The 19,877-nt window shown below is 45.6% G+C and overlaps 1 protein-coding gene across 1 annotated transcript in view; it reads right to left on the bottom strand.

The window, feature by feature from the left end:
• The window catches only part of EPHB1 (EPH receptor B1), a 323,669-nt gene that overhangs the window by 112,527 nt on the left and 191,265 nt on the right, over nt 1-19,877 (bottom strand). Inside the window, exon 8 of the mRNA XM_011373192.2 lies at nt 8,472-8,807. Coding sequence (XP_011371494.2) covers nt 8,472-8,807 — 336 coding nt within the window. The remainder of the gene's footprint in view (nt 1-8,471; nt 8,808-19,877) is intronic.

Below are 19,877 nucleotides of genomic sequence, written 5' to 3'. Positions count from 1 at the left end.
GAAGGAAGGAAGGAAGGAAGGAAGGAAGGAAGGAAGGAAGGAAGGAAGGAAGGAAGGAAGGAAGAGATACATACATTTAAAAGCTCAATTCTATAGCTTGGCTCTCAGAGGGAAACGGATCCCAAGGCCTAGAGTGGTTGGCAAAGAGTCTCCCTTGCACTGGAAAATATTTGTGGTCCAGCATTGCCTTTATTTACCCAGAACATTTAATGCGCCTTTTTCCCCAATCTTTCATATCCGCTCAGAGAAGATGTTAATTTTCTGAAATTAAACACTTAGCTTGATTACTGTTTTGTTAATTGCTGCATTCGAAAACCCCTGGTGCTCCTGCCTGTTTAACATGGATGGTGCTGTGAAAATGATAGGCATGGAGCCGGCATGCAGGTGGACAGACAACAGCAATGGAATGCCACCGTGGCTACCCCCAACTGCTTGCTCAAGCAGCTGGGTCCCTGCCCAGGGGAGTAGGAGACAGACCAGGTCATAGCAGGTGCCTCCCACAGGGCCATGTTTTGGGAGGACAATGCACCCAGGAAGTTCCGAGTCTTACCAACATCTGGGAGAATGTAGGGGCTTAACTCCAATCAGAGCACCCGCCCAAAGATGCCCGAGGAAGGAAAGACCACAGAGACAACCTAAGCTACACCATTTGCTGGTGCCTGAGATTAGTTTAAGAAACAGTAAGGCATTTTCAGTCAGACATTTATTTGATAATTTATTAGTTCATTCAATGAACATTTGTTTAATACTACTATTTCAGGTACCTAGCTAGACACTGGGGCACGATAGCTGGTAAGATGGACGTAGGACATGCTCTCCTGGAGACCAGAATCAGCTCGTGGAGCAGACATTTGCTGGAGGAGCGTGGAGTGGATGCATCACTAGGACTCCTCCCTCCTACCCACTTTGGCGGAGCCATAAGGTAAAGAGCAACTACCTCCTAATCCAACTAGAGATGCTCTTTGCAATGGAGGTTATGGTAATCTCATTTGGACTTTGAACAGGGTAAGAGACTGAACTACAATCTCACTGCCAGCAGCCCTATTTTCATGTTGTTAGAGTGCGTGGCCCAAGATGGGGTAAAATGAGCAAACAGGTGCCCTCAGGGTGTCCTCGCAGGGATGCAGGGCAAGGCACTTTCAGCTGCTCTCCAGCTGTTAGCAGCATCACTAGCCACTGCTCAGGATCAAGAACAGAGAGAATCCTCACACCCAACCAACCACTGCGTTACCCAGCAGGTGAGATCTGTTCACATGAAGTTCAAATTGGTCAGTTAGTGAACCGACACTGTCGCTGGATAGCAACACCCACCACAGATTGAACTGCTTTCTAGCAACTTCATGTGGTTACATCCTAGCTTTTGGAAAGTGGGAGCTGACACTGCAGCAGGCCGTGGTACAGAAGCCCAGCTGAGGGCCCCTTGGAGTCCCGTCCCAGTGAGTCACATACTCACTTATGGCTTCTCTGGGCCTCTGATCCCAGTCTCAGTGTGCTGTGGACTAGTATGCAAACTCCAAAAGTCACGGGTTGTTGTGTGTTGTTTGCTACTCTGCTCCCAGTGCCTGGAGCTATGCATGGTGCACAGAAGGTCTCAAAAAATATTTATTGAGTAGGTAAATGAACAGGAGCAGAAACCAATGAGTCAGCATATGGAAAGTAGTCACAAAGACTGAGTTGAATGAATGAAGACATTGCCAAAGTTAAAGTGCTTAAACAAACAAACTACAAACAAATCTCTTTTGAGTGTGGTTGAATCTCACTGCGTTCCTCTGATCAGGGCTCCTGGCATCATCCTAAGATCATTCCCTTATGTTTTCAGGAAGAGATCCAGTCACCTGGCTGACCTGGAGCGATTGCCTGGCCACCTGTGGACTACCAGGACATATTCTGATCACCATACATCAGCCCAACACTTATATCCGAACTCATATGTGAGGATTAAAGGAAACTAGCAAATATTTATCAATGATTTGTGCCTAGCACTATGTGGTCCCTCCCTCATGAAGCTGGGGTAGGTGAGAGAGCCTGATTCTCCACAGAGCTCATCATCAGGTGGAGAGCCCCATGGCTGCTGGGGTAGAAACCACGGCTTTGGTCATAGGCAGTGCTACCTGTAGACCTTCTCAGCTCAGCAGACAACCTATCATCATTTGAAAATGGCCAGGACATTTTTGAGGCCATTTGGAAGTTCCTTCTCAATGCCAGGGCTTAAGAAACGATAAAAACATTTTTTTTTTTTCAGAATTAACAATGAGAATAAAGCAATGAAACGAACTATGAAATTGGATTAAGAGCAGTGAAAATTTTGTTTACTTATGCTTTAAAATTTTTCTTATTAACTTCAATAAAAGTTTTCTTTAAACTTATTCCAATTTTTTTAAAGTTCTGACAGTCTTTTCTCTGCTCTGGAACAAATTTCGCCTAATTTCCAATGAGATCAGCCCTTAAAAATGAACTAGTTTCAGCATTTGGATCTTAACACTCTAAATTTTTACAGGCAGCGGTGTAATATTGTTTTAATATTTAATTTTGAGATTTACATAATATCTTTCCTCCAAAGAGCTCAATATATTGCAATATCATAAAATTCCTTTCATATTCAAAGATTATTCTTTATGCATGCAAATACTATATTTAACTAAGGAATAATGCAAATTAGATGATGTATTCAGAGGAACTGGTGGCCTAGGTAATTCTTCTGTAGGAAAAGTAGTGTCTCAGTAACTTTAATTGTCTAGGAACTTCAAAAATGCCTTAAAAATAGATAAACTGTAGGGGCTTGTGACTATTAACAGAAGTAGTGTATGTATTTTTTAAACCAAGTAAGGTAATGGAGTGTGTCTGTGTTGTGGGCACAGTGGATATGTTAGTGGATACGTTTTTATTTCACATGCAATTGGCACAGCAGGCCATACATGACTGTGTGAATTATAAATGTCAGATATGAATACTATCGATGGCATCATGAAAATAAGGGGAAAAATTGCTGCTTCTCCAAACATACGATAAGAAAAGACAGACAGGCTCCTCTGAGTGGCAGGATCAGCCTGTGCCAGGTACACAGGTTCTGGCTCCACTACTGTCCTCATCATTAACTCATTGGGATGTGAACTTCACTGCTCTCCTTTCTGGTGTCTACTCCTTCCTCGAAGAATGGACAAACTGATACCTGTCATTTATCTGACGTGGATGACATTAGTCCCAAAGAAAGATACTGAGAGGCCTTGGAATGGAAGAGTTTAGGAAGAAGAAATCCAGCAAACTACTGTCAGGTTCAAGACATATTTTCAAAAATGATGTCATCTTCCAGTGCACAGCATTGTTTACAGCGTGACTTCTATCCTCTCATCTGATTGTCACAAGAACCCTAGGAAGCAGGTGTCATTACTCCTATTTTACAGTTGAGAAGGTGGGGATCATGGAAGGTCAAAAAACTTGAGTCACATGAAGAGCAGAGAGAGTGACAAACCCCAGAACTCCCCAGTTACATCTCTGCCACCATGAGTCCAAGAGATGAGTAAGGTGACTGTCTCATGGTGGAAAGAGACTGAAACAACACAGTATGTTTACTTTTCAAGCTTGGGTAAATCAGATTAGCCCTCTGAATCAGAGGTTGCAAACCACAGCCGACAGGCTCAATCCAGAATTGGATTTGTTTGGCTCTCAAGTGCTTTAAAAATTTCTAATTAGTTGACAATATTTTAAATTTGGATTTTCATCTGATAAGACTGGGCAACATTGGTTATAGTGCCACGTGCTGGAACTGCGTAGGGGCTGCCCCTTCAGTTCTCTGCAGTCCCCACCATTCCCTATTGTCTGATACCTGCTTTGCTCCTCTCCCTTGCCTGTCTGACCTCATGGGTCTTTGAGTTTATTCCCTCTGGCTTAGATGGTCCCAAATTCACCGACTTTATCTTGCTACAAGTTGATTTTATAGAAGTGCTAGTCTGATTTGTCTTATTTATTTTTTCCAAGACTTCTTCTGAGGTCCCCTTCCCCAGCTCTGACACTCTGAGTCTGGCAGGCAGAAAAGAGAAGTAAAGTTTGTCATTCACTTTAATTCTCTCTGACAGCCAGATGATCCGGCCATCAGTCTGAATCTGAGGCCAGGTGCCAGAGAGTGACTGCGGGAATTAGTGGTGATAACAACCTCTCTGCAGATCCCTTGGCCACTGGAACAGAGAGAGTTCCACCTGATCTGATCTATTTTAAACTCAAGGCAGCTGTATTCAGTGCAAGGCTGCATCCCCGAAGACTTTGCATAAATCTGAGCTTGCATAATTCATGATCAACCCTGACCAAAGATGATGGACATTTTTTTGACAGCTAAAGTGGCCTAGCTATGTGGCAATAGCTTAGAGAGAGCTTACAACTTACACAGCTCACCATAATGCGATTTTTGATTAGTCAGAGGATAAAATGGCCACAAACGAGTTTGAAACCCAAAAACATCATTTGCTGGCTGTGAGGTGCTAAGCAAATTCCAAAAGCACCCTGACTCTGATTCCTCCATCTGACCTGCCTCATCTTTGTGAAGAAAGAACATGGAGTGGCTTGGCATATTGGAGATGCTAATAATATGATAGTTCTCTGCCACTGCCTCTGGGCTGGGAGAGGATCCTATTCTGATACTCTCCAATTAGTACAAGATCCTTGAGTCAGTTGACTACCTACATGACTGGGGTCATCACAGAAGAAGATGGAGACTCTGGATCTCAGGATTCAATAGACTTTTTGGTGTTTTCCAATCATGCTTGCCTCTACAGAAAGAACGCTGTCCACTGTGTGCCCAATGGACCAAAAGATGATGATAACATCTCATATAGTCTCTTCCTAGATCACAACCCTTGGGGTCAAGAAAAGCCTATTGGTGACTTTCTCTGATGGACTGAGACCAACCATAACCCTTTTTGTTGGGAACCTAAATCAGCTAAGGTGACCTGCCTGACTCCGCTGGGCAGGGCTCATGACAGCAGCATGATGCAGCACCAATGTGGCATGTCCTGGCAGCCCTTAGAAGAAAGAGATGACAATCTTGTGTCTGGTGAATAGCAAGAACTACACACCCAGCCACGAATGAGGTCCGTAGACCCTAAATAAAGGAGGACCAGCCCAGAGTGGCAAGCAGCCATCCAAAATAGAGTCGGATGTTCATGAGTATCAGGTTTTGGATCAACCCCCAAACCACTTGGAAGCCAACTTGTCCAAAAACCTTCTTTCATATGACCCTTATATCCATTGTCAGGATTCAATTCATCTTGCAAACAACTCGTGCCCCTCAACAAACACACACCCATCTTCCATCTTGATAGAGAAGCAGAGGAATGCCTTTTACATGCTCAGCGTTACCAAGAAAATTGTGGAAGGGTAACAGGTGCTGTGAGGTCTCCTACTTTCAGCAGGATGGCATTGGCTGGCTCTGAATAACCCCTCCACACTCGGAGGCCATGAAATGGGGAGCCCAGAGAGACTTTCCACCTTTTAGGGCAGGAAATAGGAAGGCAAAAATAGAGGTGATGTCCTGCTGACTCTCTTCTAATCCTAGATTCTCCAACCCCATTTAAGTTTCTGTTTCCTTATCAGAAAAGTTGGAACAATAATGCCCAGGTCACGGTAATTATGAGGATAAAAAAAGTCCATGTATTCCATATTCTTAGTCAACTCAAAAGAAACACAAACTCATGGTGTTAACTATAATGAGTATTACATCCTCCTCAATCAGGACCCTCTCAATGGTCCCCAGTTACTTCATTTTGGTCAGTTCCAGACACAGAATGGGCACTCAATAAACAGTTACCAGCTGACTTAATGATTGATTCCAGGACTGCTCTTGATCAAATTGTTTACCTGACATTCACCTACTCATGATGCAAACAGTAAGACAGCGGTGGCCACAGGCAGTGACAGGGGTCACACCATACCATGAGATTGAGGTGGGGAGGCTGACATGGATCTCACTCAGCATGGAAGTGCTCAAGGTGCCCTGGAAAGGCTTAAGACATGTCATGACTTATTGGCGCTACATGGGTCCATCCACCTTATGCTTTTGTGGATTTGAGTCACTAGGTTTTTTTAACGATGCTTGTTATTTAGTCTCTCCTTCATCCCTTAAAAAATGTAGCTGCTTTTCATGTTTCTAAACTGTTCTTGCAGAGGTACAGGCTCAAGTGCTTATTTTGAAAGTTCTCATCTTTTTAAAAAATTATCTGTTGATTAAAAATAATTTGCATTCACATGTGGATTCAGCAAAGCAGTGTGATAGCACCACGTTCCTCAGAGCCCTTCCGCCCACAGATTAGAAACCACTGGCTGACTTGATCTTTATTTTATAATAGCCATGTATCACCAAGAAGCAGTTGCATGCTTCTCCCATTGGTTGTAAACTTTCTGACACCCAAATTCCAGAATTCCCAAAGAGAAATCATATATTGAAAGGTGACAATGAGGCTGGGACAACAAAATCAGGAAAGGTTAAGAATAAGAGGAGTTGGGGACAAAGGGCATGAGAATGGGTGAGGATAAAAATCGATATTTGGAGTGTTGGTAATGCAGGGCCCCTTGCAGGAACCCTGGTCCTTCAGCTCCACTGCAGCCTGGGAAGGTGCAGATGGCAAGACAAGCAGATGGGCAGGTTCGGGAATAGCAGGGTAAGGAAAGGGAGGGGCAGAAATCAAAGCAAACCGATATAAGTGGCAGGTTTGTTCGCACATGCTTAGAGAGAGGGAGAGAAAAGACAGCCAAGCCCAGCATAACATGACAGGCTGGCAGGATTATTATTCCCAGAAGCTGGGACACTAAAATATTTCAGCCAGTTTTCTGCCTTAAACTCTGCAAGGAAAATACTGCTAACAAAGGCTGCCCATGTTACACGCTCAACATGATGCTGAAATTACCATTCCCTCTTCTTTGGGTAAGACAGACTGTCACAACCTTTGTCTCCATGGCACCGGGGCTGTGGTCACCAGCTGGAGGCTTCCACACTTCCCCTCTTATTTTCTCACTGAACACGTACACACGTAAACACGTGACCATTCACATACATACAAACACGCACACACGAACACACACACGCTCCCAGCAACAACGCAGCCATCTGGACAGTCATGCTCTCCTGTGACACCTTTTTTCTTCTCAGTTCTGACAGCTTAAACCCAAGAATCATCTGCTATCAAAGAAGCCTGGTATTAAAAGAGGTGGAATAGGCTGAGGATGGGGAGGAGAGGAGTAAAAGAGGATGGAATAAGAAAGAGGGGGTCAAGAAGGGGGAGCTACACGGAGGGAGAAAGAGCAAGGAGAAATGCTTAGCGCCTGCTAGTCCACTAACAAGTGGTCCTTTTAGAATTTGTTGATCGAGAAAAATCCATAATTCCAAATAATATCATGTCCATTGCCTACAACCCCCATCATTGCCTACAGATGTGATGTTCACGTCTTCTCCGTCGCCTGGCACCATCACTCCTAGGGAGAGAGTGCTCGTTTCTCTCTCATCCACTTGGTATTTCCTGCATGTGTATAGTAGCACACACTGCTTAGAATATACCACCTTGCAGCTTTGTACTTTGTGTCTATGTCCTGTAAGTTCTTCAGTTAATGAGTTTCACGGGAGGAACGATGGTGTCCCAGTATCATTGTATCCCTCACAGTATCTAATACACAGCTTGGCATACTGTAGATGCTAATAACTGTCTTTTAATAATGAGTGAATTAACAAATAAGTGAGTAAGTACATGAATCGACTGGTTAAATGGATATAAAAAGAAATAGATCATTGCAAGAGGTGTGAAAAGTAATAAGAGAGAAAAGGTTAGAAGTGTAAGAGATATAGAAATAAAGAGAAGAGAAGAAAATGTGTTTTGAGCTGTGCATGCCACAGGGAGGTACTGGCTATCAGGAATGATCTATTGCCACTATCTGAGGTCTCTATAACTGTATAGCATTCATCTGAGCAAGCTATAAAGGAGAATGCACTCTTGAATTACATGGCTTTAATTGAAAAGTAATGTATGAAGGCAATACTGACTTTATCACATGATTACTGGGAAGTTTCTTCCATTGGGTTTTCTAATAGAGTAGCATTAGTGTTCTCAAGACTATGCAGGGCTTCTATCTACCCACCCATTCATCGGTCCATCTATTTGTCCATTCACTACCCATTCATCTCTCTGTCCATTCATCTATCTATCCAAGGGCATTTGTTGAGCTCCAGCTGGATGCAGAGCACTGTGTCCTACTCTGGCTTGAAAATACATCTTTGCTTTTCTGCTGGGCACAAGAAAATCCCTCAGAATCCAGCTCCCTTTCAGAGGTGAAACAGTACACCCGATTCCTCCATCGTCACAAATGCCCGTCACCTGGCACCTTCACTCCTGGTAGAAAGCCCGAGGCCTGATGGGTCTGGCTGCAGCTTGTTTCTGCACAGAGATGGACAAAGAGGCAGCCTTGTAGACAGAAAGAAGAGCACAGAGACTTACCAGCTTGGTTTGTGGTGATGTTGACGGAGACGTGCTGTGGGGGGAAGGGGCTCTTGCTGGAGACCCCATTGACTGCCTGGATGTCGAAGGTATAGGGGGTGTGGGCCCACAGGCTGCTGATGGAGACACGGCATTCAGTCAGGCCCAGCTGCTTTGGCACAAACTCCACGTTGTCATCGCATCGGGAGCAGCTCCGGCGGTCTGCCCGGCATTTTTTGCAGATTATATTGTAAGTCACATCATCCCGCCCACCATTCTCCCTTGGAGGGTGCCACTCCAGAATGATGGACGTCTCATTGACGATGGAGATGACATTTCTGGGACCTGATGGAACACCTGTAAAGAGATAAAGGCCCAGTGAGGCTGAGCACACACTTCCTTGTCCGACATCTCTCCATCTACCTTTGGTGTGTTCCCACACTCACACATGCACGCATCTCCTCCCCTCCTCAACCCCAAATCTCCATGCATCAATTTATGCTGAAAAAAAATGGTGCACAGAAATGACAACCTGTCCCAAACTCCCTTTTTAGTCATCCCCACTGGGGCTCTCCTTCTTTTAATCATTTGTGCCAAAGGAAAGGAAGATGCAAAAACCTTAGTTCAAGCCTTTTTGTTCTTAGGACCAAGCCACATCTTCTAGCCAGCTTTAATGTCAATGGTATATATGTATACTGGACACTTATTTGATTCTTTGTCTTTGCTTAATTGGTATGGAACTTAAGGGCTAAGGGATATGAGTGACACATCAAAAGCTCGAACACATTCTCACATGCTACACAAAATCTCACACAATTTGAGATCTATGTGGTATGTGTGTGGTGGTAGATTTGTCTCTCTGTAGGTTAGGCTGCCAGAATACCTGGATAGATGAATATTCACATTGCACAAGCTTTAGTGCATGAAGACAAGAAGAAAGGTTGGTGGGAGATTCACGCAGCCACCATTTTTGACCCTATGACACAAGAAAAGCATAGGGGTTTGCTCCAGACACTCTATTAGCTACTTTGCATGCACATAAACCCCCCTCCCCCATAAAACCTACTGGGAAAATACAATAATTAACTCAATTTTATAGAAAGGGAAACTAAAGCTGAGAATGGGGACTGGCTACAGATCTTGTGGTCGGTCTATAAGAACTGAAGCCAGTATGAACACACACACCTGCCCAATTCCAAAGCTCACATTCTTAACCATGGCACCATGCTTATCCTACTAAGGGAAAAGCTGTCTCCAACCCCAAACTTACACTGACAGGGCACTCCAAACATTTGTGGTCAGGCAACACATGGTTTGAACAGACTCTCTCCTACAAACCAGCCAGGCTCACGGGGACTCAAGAAGGGCAGCCTCTTCCCTCTGGACAACTCTGACCTGACTGGTTAGCGGCAGCCATATTGCTGTTCTCACTCTGGCAAAGGTTGAAATGCTGTGTTGAAAACTCTAGAAAGCCCGGTACTTTACAGGAGAACAAAATGTTGCTGAATTAATGGCCACTGTGTTGGGCATTTGGAGAATCTCCTGCCCAAGAACAGAACAGATCAGCCTCAGGTTCCCAAGCCGAGCTTTGCTTCTCCCCAATGTCTAACGGATGGAAATGAATCCATCCCGGAAGCCCCCCTCCCAGTGCTAGGTCTGTTGGAGCAGCCGTTCCGAATGGTAATGCATTCAGAATTCACACACGTGACGGTCGCCAGCTGAACGAAGACATGTGTAAAGTGGTTCATGCTGGAGACAGGAATCAAATGCCAACACACAAAATGAGGGAATAACAACAAGGTCGGGGGGCACCAGGGAAGGATTCTGTGTTGCATCCGTCAACAGCAAGCAGCTAGAGCAGAAAGCAAATATTAAATCGAATTCTATTAAAACATGAAAGAAAATCAGTACTGTACTATACAAAGCCCATTAGGTCTGAGCTAAAGCACAACTTTCATGCACGTTTATGATAGGACAGGATTCATGAAGCATTTTTACTGAAGTCTTGCAAATAGCATTCAAGAATTCCCCACCCATCTATCCAGGGATAAACATCCATCTCGTTTTGAATCAGCACACAGTTAGCACTAGGTGGGCTCCTGCACCCGGCCAGTCTCACCTCACACTGTACTATTCGTTAACATCTGTACTGGCCAGTACCTGTCTGAGACATTATCTGTTTGCTCAGTCTGATGAGACTCAGACCACAAGCTCCCAGTGGTCAGTGTCATTGCTGCTTGTCTTACTTTCCCAGCAAACATCCCAGACTCAGCCACAGACCACTGTTTTTCAAAAATAAATACATTCATAGAGTACTTGCTCTACGCCAGGGGTGGGGCAAACCCTTTTACAATATTATCTTATTGCATCCTCAGGACATCTTGAGGTTGTCGTTCAGAAAGCAGCCTTGGGCAGGGAGGCAGAGATCAGAGGTAAGTACATTCCAGGACAGTGACCAAGCCACATTTTAAAGGCCCCGCACGCCATGCCCCACCAATGATCTCCTCACTTCTTTGACCTTCAAATTCACTTTCTCCCTGTCTCCAGCTTCTCTACTTAAACTCGCATAAGTCGTTGCCATTTTAAAACTGAAACACTGTCACCTGGCAACTCTACGTTGCGTGTCCTCTCCTCTTTACTCTCCGGCCAAGTTTTTCCAAAGCAGCGACACTTGCTGGCTCTCCTCTCTCCCTGCTCCGCCACTGCAGCCTGGTTACTCCCCCACTCCTCCGCCACACCTTCTTTTCCTTTTGGCCTCCTACCTGACAAGACCAGGAAACACAACTCAGCCCTTACCTTCCTTGTCAGCCTGTACTGTTGCCAGCCAGACCCTGAAGCTCACATCTGTGTCCCACAACGCACAGTCTGTCCACATCATCTCCTTTTCTTCAGATCTTTCCCTTATGCTATATCCTCTACCACCTCATAACAAAGGACATCAATTTTCCTTCTCTGTTGCAAAAGCTTCCTAATGAATTCTCCAACATTGCTTTGAATCTCTCCCATCCATTCTCTTCTGCCAGAGTGTAAGTTCCAAAACGTACATGGAGTCATAGCGTTCCTCAGCTCAAGCCTCAATTACCTAAAAGTTTACCCTCCTATCCACATCTTTCAAGTCCCCACACAGTCTTGCTGCTCTTGATCTCATCTCCAGCCACTTGACCCTCACCTCTTAGAGAGTGACTGGTGGGAAGATTCTTGTGATTTCCTGTGCACACTGAACTCCCTCCATACTCCTAAGCCTTTGCACAGTGTTCTCTCTGTACAGAATTTTTTTCCCTCCTGTCTACTTGACGAACTCCTGTTCACCATTCAAGATCCAGCACCCATTTCGCCAGGTTTCCCTGATGCCCAGGCATGCATTCCAGCTCTGGGCTTCCATAAGCCCATTCCTGGACACCTAACCCAGATTCCATCATTCCATTGTGAGAATCTCTTCCTCTGTGTCATCCTTACTACACTGTGGCCTCCTGGTGGGCAGCGGCTAGTGGCTGGCTGGTCTCCGTGATTCCCATGCCTAACACTTTACTTAGGAGAGGCCTCTTCCACCTGGTTTTCAACCTCTGCTCAGTGGGCAAGGCTTCAGGTGACATGTGTGCACACCTCTCCAGCACAAGACAGGATGCCCTGCTCTGGGGCTGATGGAGGATGCAGCAGCAGCAGCAATGAGGACCCACTGCTTGCGACCCCGAGTGGTAGAGGCTTTGGTGGCAAGTGAGGAGCTGGTTTGAAGAAGCCTGCCCTGCCCCTCATATGATGGTGTCCATGGCAGCTGGGGAGACCTACCCTGGTTGGTGCGGTTCCATGTCTGTTCATTTGCTTCTCACTTAGGAAGAAAAGAAGTGAGTATTCAGGAAGGATTTTCATGTTTATTTAGAAACAGCCTTCATACGAAGCAACCACTTCTCATCTGTGGCTGCATTCCAGAGCAAATGCATCTGTTGGGCATAAGCGGGGGCCTCCGGGAGCCATGGTTGTTGAGTCCGGGACTGCATAAATCTGAATCTTTTCCTTCCAAGCAGCAGGAATAGACATAGACAGCCTTCTCCTGGAGAGCAGACTCGGAGAGCCAGGAGAACCTGAACATGCCCTGCTGTGTGTCCTTTCCCACTGGCCACCTCCCCTGGAGGGCATGTCTTATTACCTCAGAGCCCAGCCCAGGCCTCGGCTCACAGTGCCTATCTGTACAGGTGACCTGAGTCTGGGCCACAAACAATGACTGGGACCCCATTCATTATTCACTCATTCACTCATTTACTCCCTTAACAAATAGTTTCAGCCTGCACGAAGGGTCTCCCAGGAGGACATTGCCTCGCCATGGTTGTCATCCTCGCCAGCACTCCACAGAGAAGGGTCTGAGGGCACAGACTTGGCTGTGGGAAATAAAACAGCTCTCCTGTACCTGAGTGAAGAGTCTGACCAGAACACGTTTTGCCTCTGAATAAGTTTACCTAAAGGAAGGTGCTATGACCACTTCCTACCCATTCAGGCTGCACTCTCTGGGTATGGGGCCCTACCCCTGCTAGAAGTATTTGTCCAGAACCAAGGGCCACAGGAATATCCTCAGGAAGGAGGCCAGTTGAGACAACCAGTCAAAAAATGTTTAAAGGGGAGAAGAGAGTGGGGCCAGAAGGAGAAGAAAATCTGCCATCTCCTTCTGCAAAAGCCCTTGGAAAGTGCAGTGGTAGGGCTCAGAGCCAGGGTCTCCTTGTCTGAGCCCCCTGCTCTTATGTCCATATCCTTCTTTCCCTTAATCACATACAGACAGGCTTTTTTGAAGCCTCTCTGATCTGTTGCCACGGTTACTACTGCTGAAGCTTCCTGTTAAAAGGCTAGGAAAACTCAGTCCTTTTAAGGGATGGGAAACTGCTGAGCTGTGATTCTCTGTTCAGGTAGGGGGAACACTGTCAGTCCTGGGTTACAGGAATGGGGCTCTGTGTCTTCCAGAATGTTCTTGAGAGACTGGCTCAGGCTGCATGGAGGATGGTCGGCAATGAGACCTCAAAAAGTTAAACAAAAAAGATCGTTTTGGAGCCATTGGGCTAGTCCACTTGCCATATTGAGATAGAATCTCCCACTTTTTAATGTGATTTGGGACAGACGTTTTTTTTTTTTTTTTTAACGGAGAGCCAGAGTAGGTGGGAGAGAGCAGGTGAGTTTATTTATAGACATTAACCTGGAAATAAGAGTACTTCTGAGTAATCAAAAGGAGAATCTGCTGGAGACAGGTAAGCCCCCCAAAGCCAATTCTTTAATCAGGAAACTTAATAAGGCTAATCTACTGGTCTCGGAATTTAGATGTAAATTTCAGGCCTGTCCAAGGTGCCAAGCTGGCAGTGTCTAGCTAACTGTGCATTGCTACAACCAGGGTCTGTGTCCTTGGACTCTACCCCCTGGGGAGCTAGTGAGAATGACAACCATGGTGAGGCAATGTCTTCCTGGGAGGTCCCTTGCGTAGGCCGAAACTGCTTTTCTGCATCACGCCGGTGATAGGGTCCCATTTGTATGTAGGACTCCTTGGAGAATCTAATGAAAGCAATAACTTTTTCAGAGAAAAATAAACATGTGCTTGAACACATACATGATTTTTCAGAGACTCTGAGGGGTCTCTGAAACATACCAATGAACCCCCTAAATAGTCATAGAAAACACATTTAAAAATACTCCCTTGCTGGCAAACCATGAGAAGGTGATCTTCTAAGCCTTAGTTTTCTCAGCTGGAAACTGGTGTTTTGAGAATTTAAGGAGATAGTAGGCCCAAGGCCTCTGGCTGTGTGGCTGATCCACAGAAGAATTCTGTAAAGGTCAGCTGCTATTTATTATTATTTGCATTGTCATTATAGGATGATCTGAAATCCTGAGTTCTTCTAATTAAGACTGATTAATTCAGCCACTCGTTCCTTAAGCAGAGACCCCATATCCAGAACTGGGCTGAGCACTGTGAATGCCATGAAGATATAGAAGTTACAGCCCATCAAGTTGGGGAACCCAGATCCTTAGTAAGGCAAGACCCCATACCCATGGAGGACTGGGAATTGTGAACACATACAGTTAAGAATCAAATTAAGTGATCCAGACAAAAAGAGTTACAGATGTTTCATAAAGGGTAAGATCAATGCATGACAAAATATTCAGAGATGGTATCTAGGGGTTCTGTACACAATGTTGGAGCTACATTTGAGGAGAAGCTCCCTGGATATTGTCTGTCCCAGTCTATGTCCTATAAGCCACGTAACCCCTGCAAGCGCACTCAGGAAACCAGGAGTAAGTTATAAGGGACCTGGTGGAAAGTAGTGGCATCAAAATAAACAGATTGTTGAGGCATCCTCCTCTCAATAGCAGAAGCTTAGAGATGCTTGGGACTTTTGGAAGAAACAGACCAAAGACTGTCTAGAATTTGAGTGATGAGCACCAGACATTTGGAACACTGTTTTGCTCAATGTGAAGGTAATGATGTCTGAAGTTCTTAGGTGTCCTTCCTAAAGAGGGAGTTGTGCTGGGGGCCTGAGGCAGCAAGGGCTGGAAGGGTGAGTGGTGCCTGTCCATTACAAGCTCAGGCACCCTGGTTCCTCTCCTTAAAATGTATGAGGTTCACCTTGGGCAAAGAAGAGAGGATGTCGAAACCTGGGAAAATCATGTTGCTTTACTTTTCCTAACAGCTCTGGGGTCCAAACATTCCAATTTTATGCCACCTTTGGAATCAAATTAAAATGACTCTTAGGGACATAGGTTTCCTGTGGACAGACACCTGAATCATCTGCATAGATGTCACAAGGACAAGGCTCTGATTCAGTGGAACTTGTTTGTTTCATGCCACTGAGTGAGTGATTAATTTTGGTCATTTGCCTGGGGTAGATTTCTGCAAGGAGAATCTGCAAAAAGAAAGAAAACCCAGAGAGATGGCTTTGGTCTTCATTTCAGTGGAGTTCTGTATGGAATTTTGGATTTTGTTTGATAATATGCCCCATATGCAAAGTACTGTCTTAGGCATTTTGGTACATTACACAATAAAATCTAATCTTCTCAACATCCTATGAGGTAAGAACTATTATCCCCATATGACATATGAAAAATTCTATAGCTAAGAGATATTAAATAGCTTGCCCAAGTCACAATGCTGGTGAGTGGTGGAATCAGGACTTGAGTGCAGGCCTGGTCCTTTCCAAAGCTCATCCTTCACAATTCTTCCACCCAGGGTGGAGGCACTAAGTGTGTAAGGTGCAGGTGCAATGCAAATGGGGAGTGGGAGGCAGGTCTCTCATGGAGGCAGGAAGCTCTTATTCCTGAGCCATTTCAATAACTTCTCTGTAGAAACAGAGTGACTGTGGTTCCAGGATCGTGCTGAGCACGTCTGCACGTGTTGCTCATTAAGGTCTTGGAACCACTGGGCCTGTACTCAAGCAATTCTCCTAATCATAACAGTTAGTAAGAAGAAGTGATTAGTCAAAACAAGGAGGGACCCTGTGGAGAGGGATTTGGGGAACATCAAAGAACCTAGTGTTACACATTTTACCAAACACCAATGTTTGTAGAAAGTACTTGTTTCTCTTGCTTCGATGGAGTTAATTGGCTAGGAGGAAGGGGGTGGATTTTACTTTCCGGAAAAAGAGACAGTGCCTCTATCTGGCCTGAACTGAAGGCTGAGCACCTAGGTTTCCATAGGGCTGCAGAAGCCCTTGGAGGACTGGTGAGGCCCCTGCACCAGGAAAGGCAGCATCTCTCAGATGAAATGTGATGCCAGTTTCGCATCACTGCCTGTGCGAGGGAGGGATAGAAGGTCGAATCTTCTATTTATGGCCCAAGGTGAGGCCAGAGATGAAAATTTTGACATGATTCCTCCCTGCAGATCCCTTGGGAACACTCCAAGTCAAGGAGAGCTATAGGTCATGTCATCTTAAAGACATGGACTTCAAGACTTCTTCCCTAGTCCTGAAATGAGGCCTCACAGGCCTTCTATAGTTATGAAAGATGCACTGGACGCACAAAGAGAAAAGCAAGGCTGAGTGCCAGCTTTCCTGCAGTGTGACCTTAGGCAGATCACTTATACTCTCTTAGCCTATTCATTCATTGATTCTTGACTGATCAATCCATATGTGTTCACTGAGACCCTACTGTGTGCTATGCCCTGTATGTGCGGTTATGGTAAAAGTTTGTGGACCCTGAGGAGCTCAGTCTGCAGGGAAAGTGGGTACCTGTACAACAGCCACACAAAGCACTGACTGAGTAGGCTGGCAGAGATGCAGCCCCTGATCCTAATCACGAGGGAATCAAATGGAAGAATATTCAGCGTACCTTAGTGCCCTCGACATGCATAGAGGACTGTCTGGTATAGAAACCCAGAAATCCCTGTCCATCACTTAGGGTTCTAGAAGAGAAAAGAGTGATCAGGTGCACACCTATACAATGAATAAAAGGCACTGTCTAGAACATTTGACCTGAAGCGCCATGGAAGCCGGAAGGACATCTTCCTGCCTAGGGCCTCCTCTGTGGGATCTCCCATACTGGTATACAGACTGGGCAGGCTGTACATTCCTAGGCCCCGTGCATAGCATCCCTGACCCAGGTAAGCTCACAGAGCAGGGAGCTCCAAAGTCTTCCAACTGAAAAATACACACATTAGGCCATGCCCTCCCAGAGTTAGCTTAAAGGTGTTTGCTTTCACCAGAGCTAACAGTCTATACCAGTCAGAGTCTTCTTGAAGTCAAATGATTTTAGAACACACTGGTTTTTGACACAACCGGAGGATTGACCCTACTTGGACAAGGCCTCCCACAGAGCAATTTGTTCTTGTATGTCATTATAATTGCTGCAAATTCAGACCCTGAACCATCCCCAACCCCTCCAGGCACAAGCATGGCTAACTTCATGAGAGCTGTACACAGGCCCTTTCACTGGGCATGGGTACAAAGCCTGCCCTTTACTCAAGGGTGAGCAAATTCTCACCTCACAGGCAAGTTCCCTTTTGCTCACCAGCAGACAGCATCCTCTTTTGGGGAACTGAATGACCTTCTATCTCTGCTCACTGAGCACCGGCAGGGCTTGGTGGTGACTACAGCTTTCCACTGCCATCTGCTCCCCGACAACCACCCACCTCCTGTGCATGTCTGGCCCAGCAGAGCCAGGCTGCACTAAGTTTCACTCACTGAGCAGCCGCCGTGTAGACCTCACTCCACTCCACACTGTCGAGCATTCTTTATTGTTATTTCCAAAGTGAGCAGAGCTCAGAGGTTGCCCAGAGAAGCGGTTCAAAAGGCCATCCTGAGCACCTCCGGCAAGTCTAAGCCCAGAGCCACAGGGTAGGGGTGAGGGGCAGTACGCAATTACTACCATTGCCCCATCGTCCCTCTATTCTCTCCACAGAATGGAGGTGGAGGACAGAGAGACCTTTGTGTCCAAGTGGCCTCTGGCCCTCTCCCCCTCAGCCTCTGAGAGAAAAATCCACTCTTCTTGATGTGGCTTCAAATCAGAGCACTCTTGGTTGAGAGGTGGGGACATGGTCTCTGGCACAGGCTGGAGGGAATCCTGGCCGTTCCACAGGCTGACTTCAGACTACAGACTGACCTTTCTCTGCAAAGTCATTCATGATCATTTATCCATTAGGGAGTCCAGCTGTTAAGTCCACAGCCAACCCCATATCATAACGGTTCTCAGGTGTCTGGCTCCAACTGGGCACTTTATAGCCAATTGTGTGGAAAGTTTCTCAGAAGACCAGAGACATCGTTTCAAAATAAATCGCTATAAAATGCTGGCATCCTGGTCCTATGTCACACATAATTCAGAGAGCATGGACATGCCCAAACTATAGTACCCATTTCTGTCCATTTCACCCAGTTTCCCACACAATTCAAGAGCCCTCTTGGCAGGCATCACCAGCACCTCTTTGTACACTTCCAGTTAAGGGGAGATCCCTAATTACTAAGGCAGCTTTTGATCTCTTGAACAGTATTTAGAATCTACACTTACACTAAGTTGAAAGTAGCTTCTTTCTAAATCTCTAAGGAGAGTCAAAGACATCTGGGGCCTGTGGTCTTTGTCACACCCAACTGAAACTATCAGGGATATTTGTAGGTCCCTGCATCCACACTGTTGTATCCACATGTGTTACCAAACCAGGGAATTTGGAATATCATAGTTCTGGTTTGGAAAAAAGTTGGCTGGTACCAGGTTTCCAACATGGCAACTACAGTGTCAAGGAATAAAAGAGAAGGTAGAGCCTGGGACTCCATCCAGTGTAATGAAGTTGAAGGCAGATTCTGCACCTGTCATTGACCCTATACAAGGTCAATGATCAGTAACAGGGAGTGTAGTGGGTTGACATGGGTTGCAGGACTGACTGGCAGTGGCGACCTTGAAAGGTGACTGCAAAGAGGATGCTGGCCAGAGGTCCAGGAGTGAGATACATTCCAGACCTCAGTGGGCTTGGGTTTGGCCTCTAGTGTCAAAATTGGATCAGGATCTGATGCTTAGTTGCAGGAATGAAAAAGAGAAGACTGGGCGAACCAGGACCTTAGTCATATTTGGGGACCTGTGAGGAGCTAGAGCAATCAAGATGGTCTGTACAGATGATATACAGAGTTATGATCATGTCGCGATGGAGTGGAGACAAGGGGGGTGATAGTGTCAGAATTCAGTCAATCTAAGATGGCTCTCCAGAAGCATCTGCTCTAAAATGCTCATTTCCCCCACACATTTATTCTGTTCTTATTTTGGACTGCGCAACTTATGTATGACTTAAGACTCGCCTCCTAAACATTATTCATAACAACCAAAACAAAGACAACGATTCATTAAGTACTTACCATATGTCTAACACTGAGTTAGGTATTTTAGAAACATTATCACAACTGGCACAATAATAAATAATAGCTTTATTTTATGGAAAAGAAACAGAAGTTCAGAGAAGTTAGGAAACTTATGCGAGGCCATACTGCAAGGGAGAGGTGGAGCCAAGAGTCAACCCTGCTCTACCTGATCCCAACAGCGAGTCTCTTACAACTGGACTCTTGACTGCATTGGGTACCTACTGTTTAAGGTCATGGAGGCAGTTAAAAGAAATCAGATCAGCATGTCAAGAGCTTCCAGCCTAGTGGACAGAGAGAGCCCTACCCCTGAATAACTAACTCTAACCAGTGTAGACTACTCAGAGCACGAGTAAGGCCTCTTCCTTCATGGGGGCGAGGTACGATTCTGGCAGAGGACAGAGGATACAGAGCTACTCACTTCCACTTGTCTTCTCCTTTGAGGAAGAGAATTGGAGCAGGGAAGATTTAAGAACCCTGAACTACAGATACCATCCAGTTATAGCATTCATCCCAGGCCAGCCCTTGCCGGAACCAGAGCCTACAAATTTTCCATCAGAGACATTGCCTGAATACCACCAAGGAGCAGTCATGGCAAAAGAGGGTCTTAAAACCATGGAGTGGACAG

Source organism: Pteropus vampyrus, unplaced genomic scaffold (genome assembly GCF_000151845.1).
Source record: "Pteropus vampyrus isolate Shadow unplaced genomic scaffold, Pvam_2.0 Scaffold220, whole genome shotgun sequence".
Taxonomy (NCBI): Eukaryota; Metazoa; Chordata; class Mammalia; order Chiroptera; family Pteropodidae; genus Pteropus; species Pteropus vampyrus.
The sequence above is the reverse complement of the archived record's forward strand: the minus strand, read 5'-3'. Positions and strand labels throughout refer to the sequence as shown.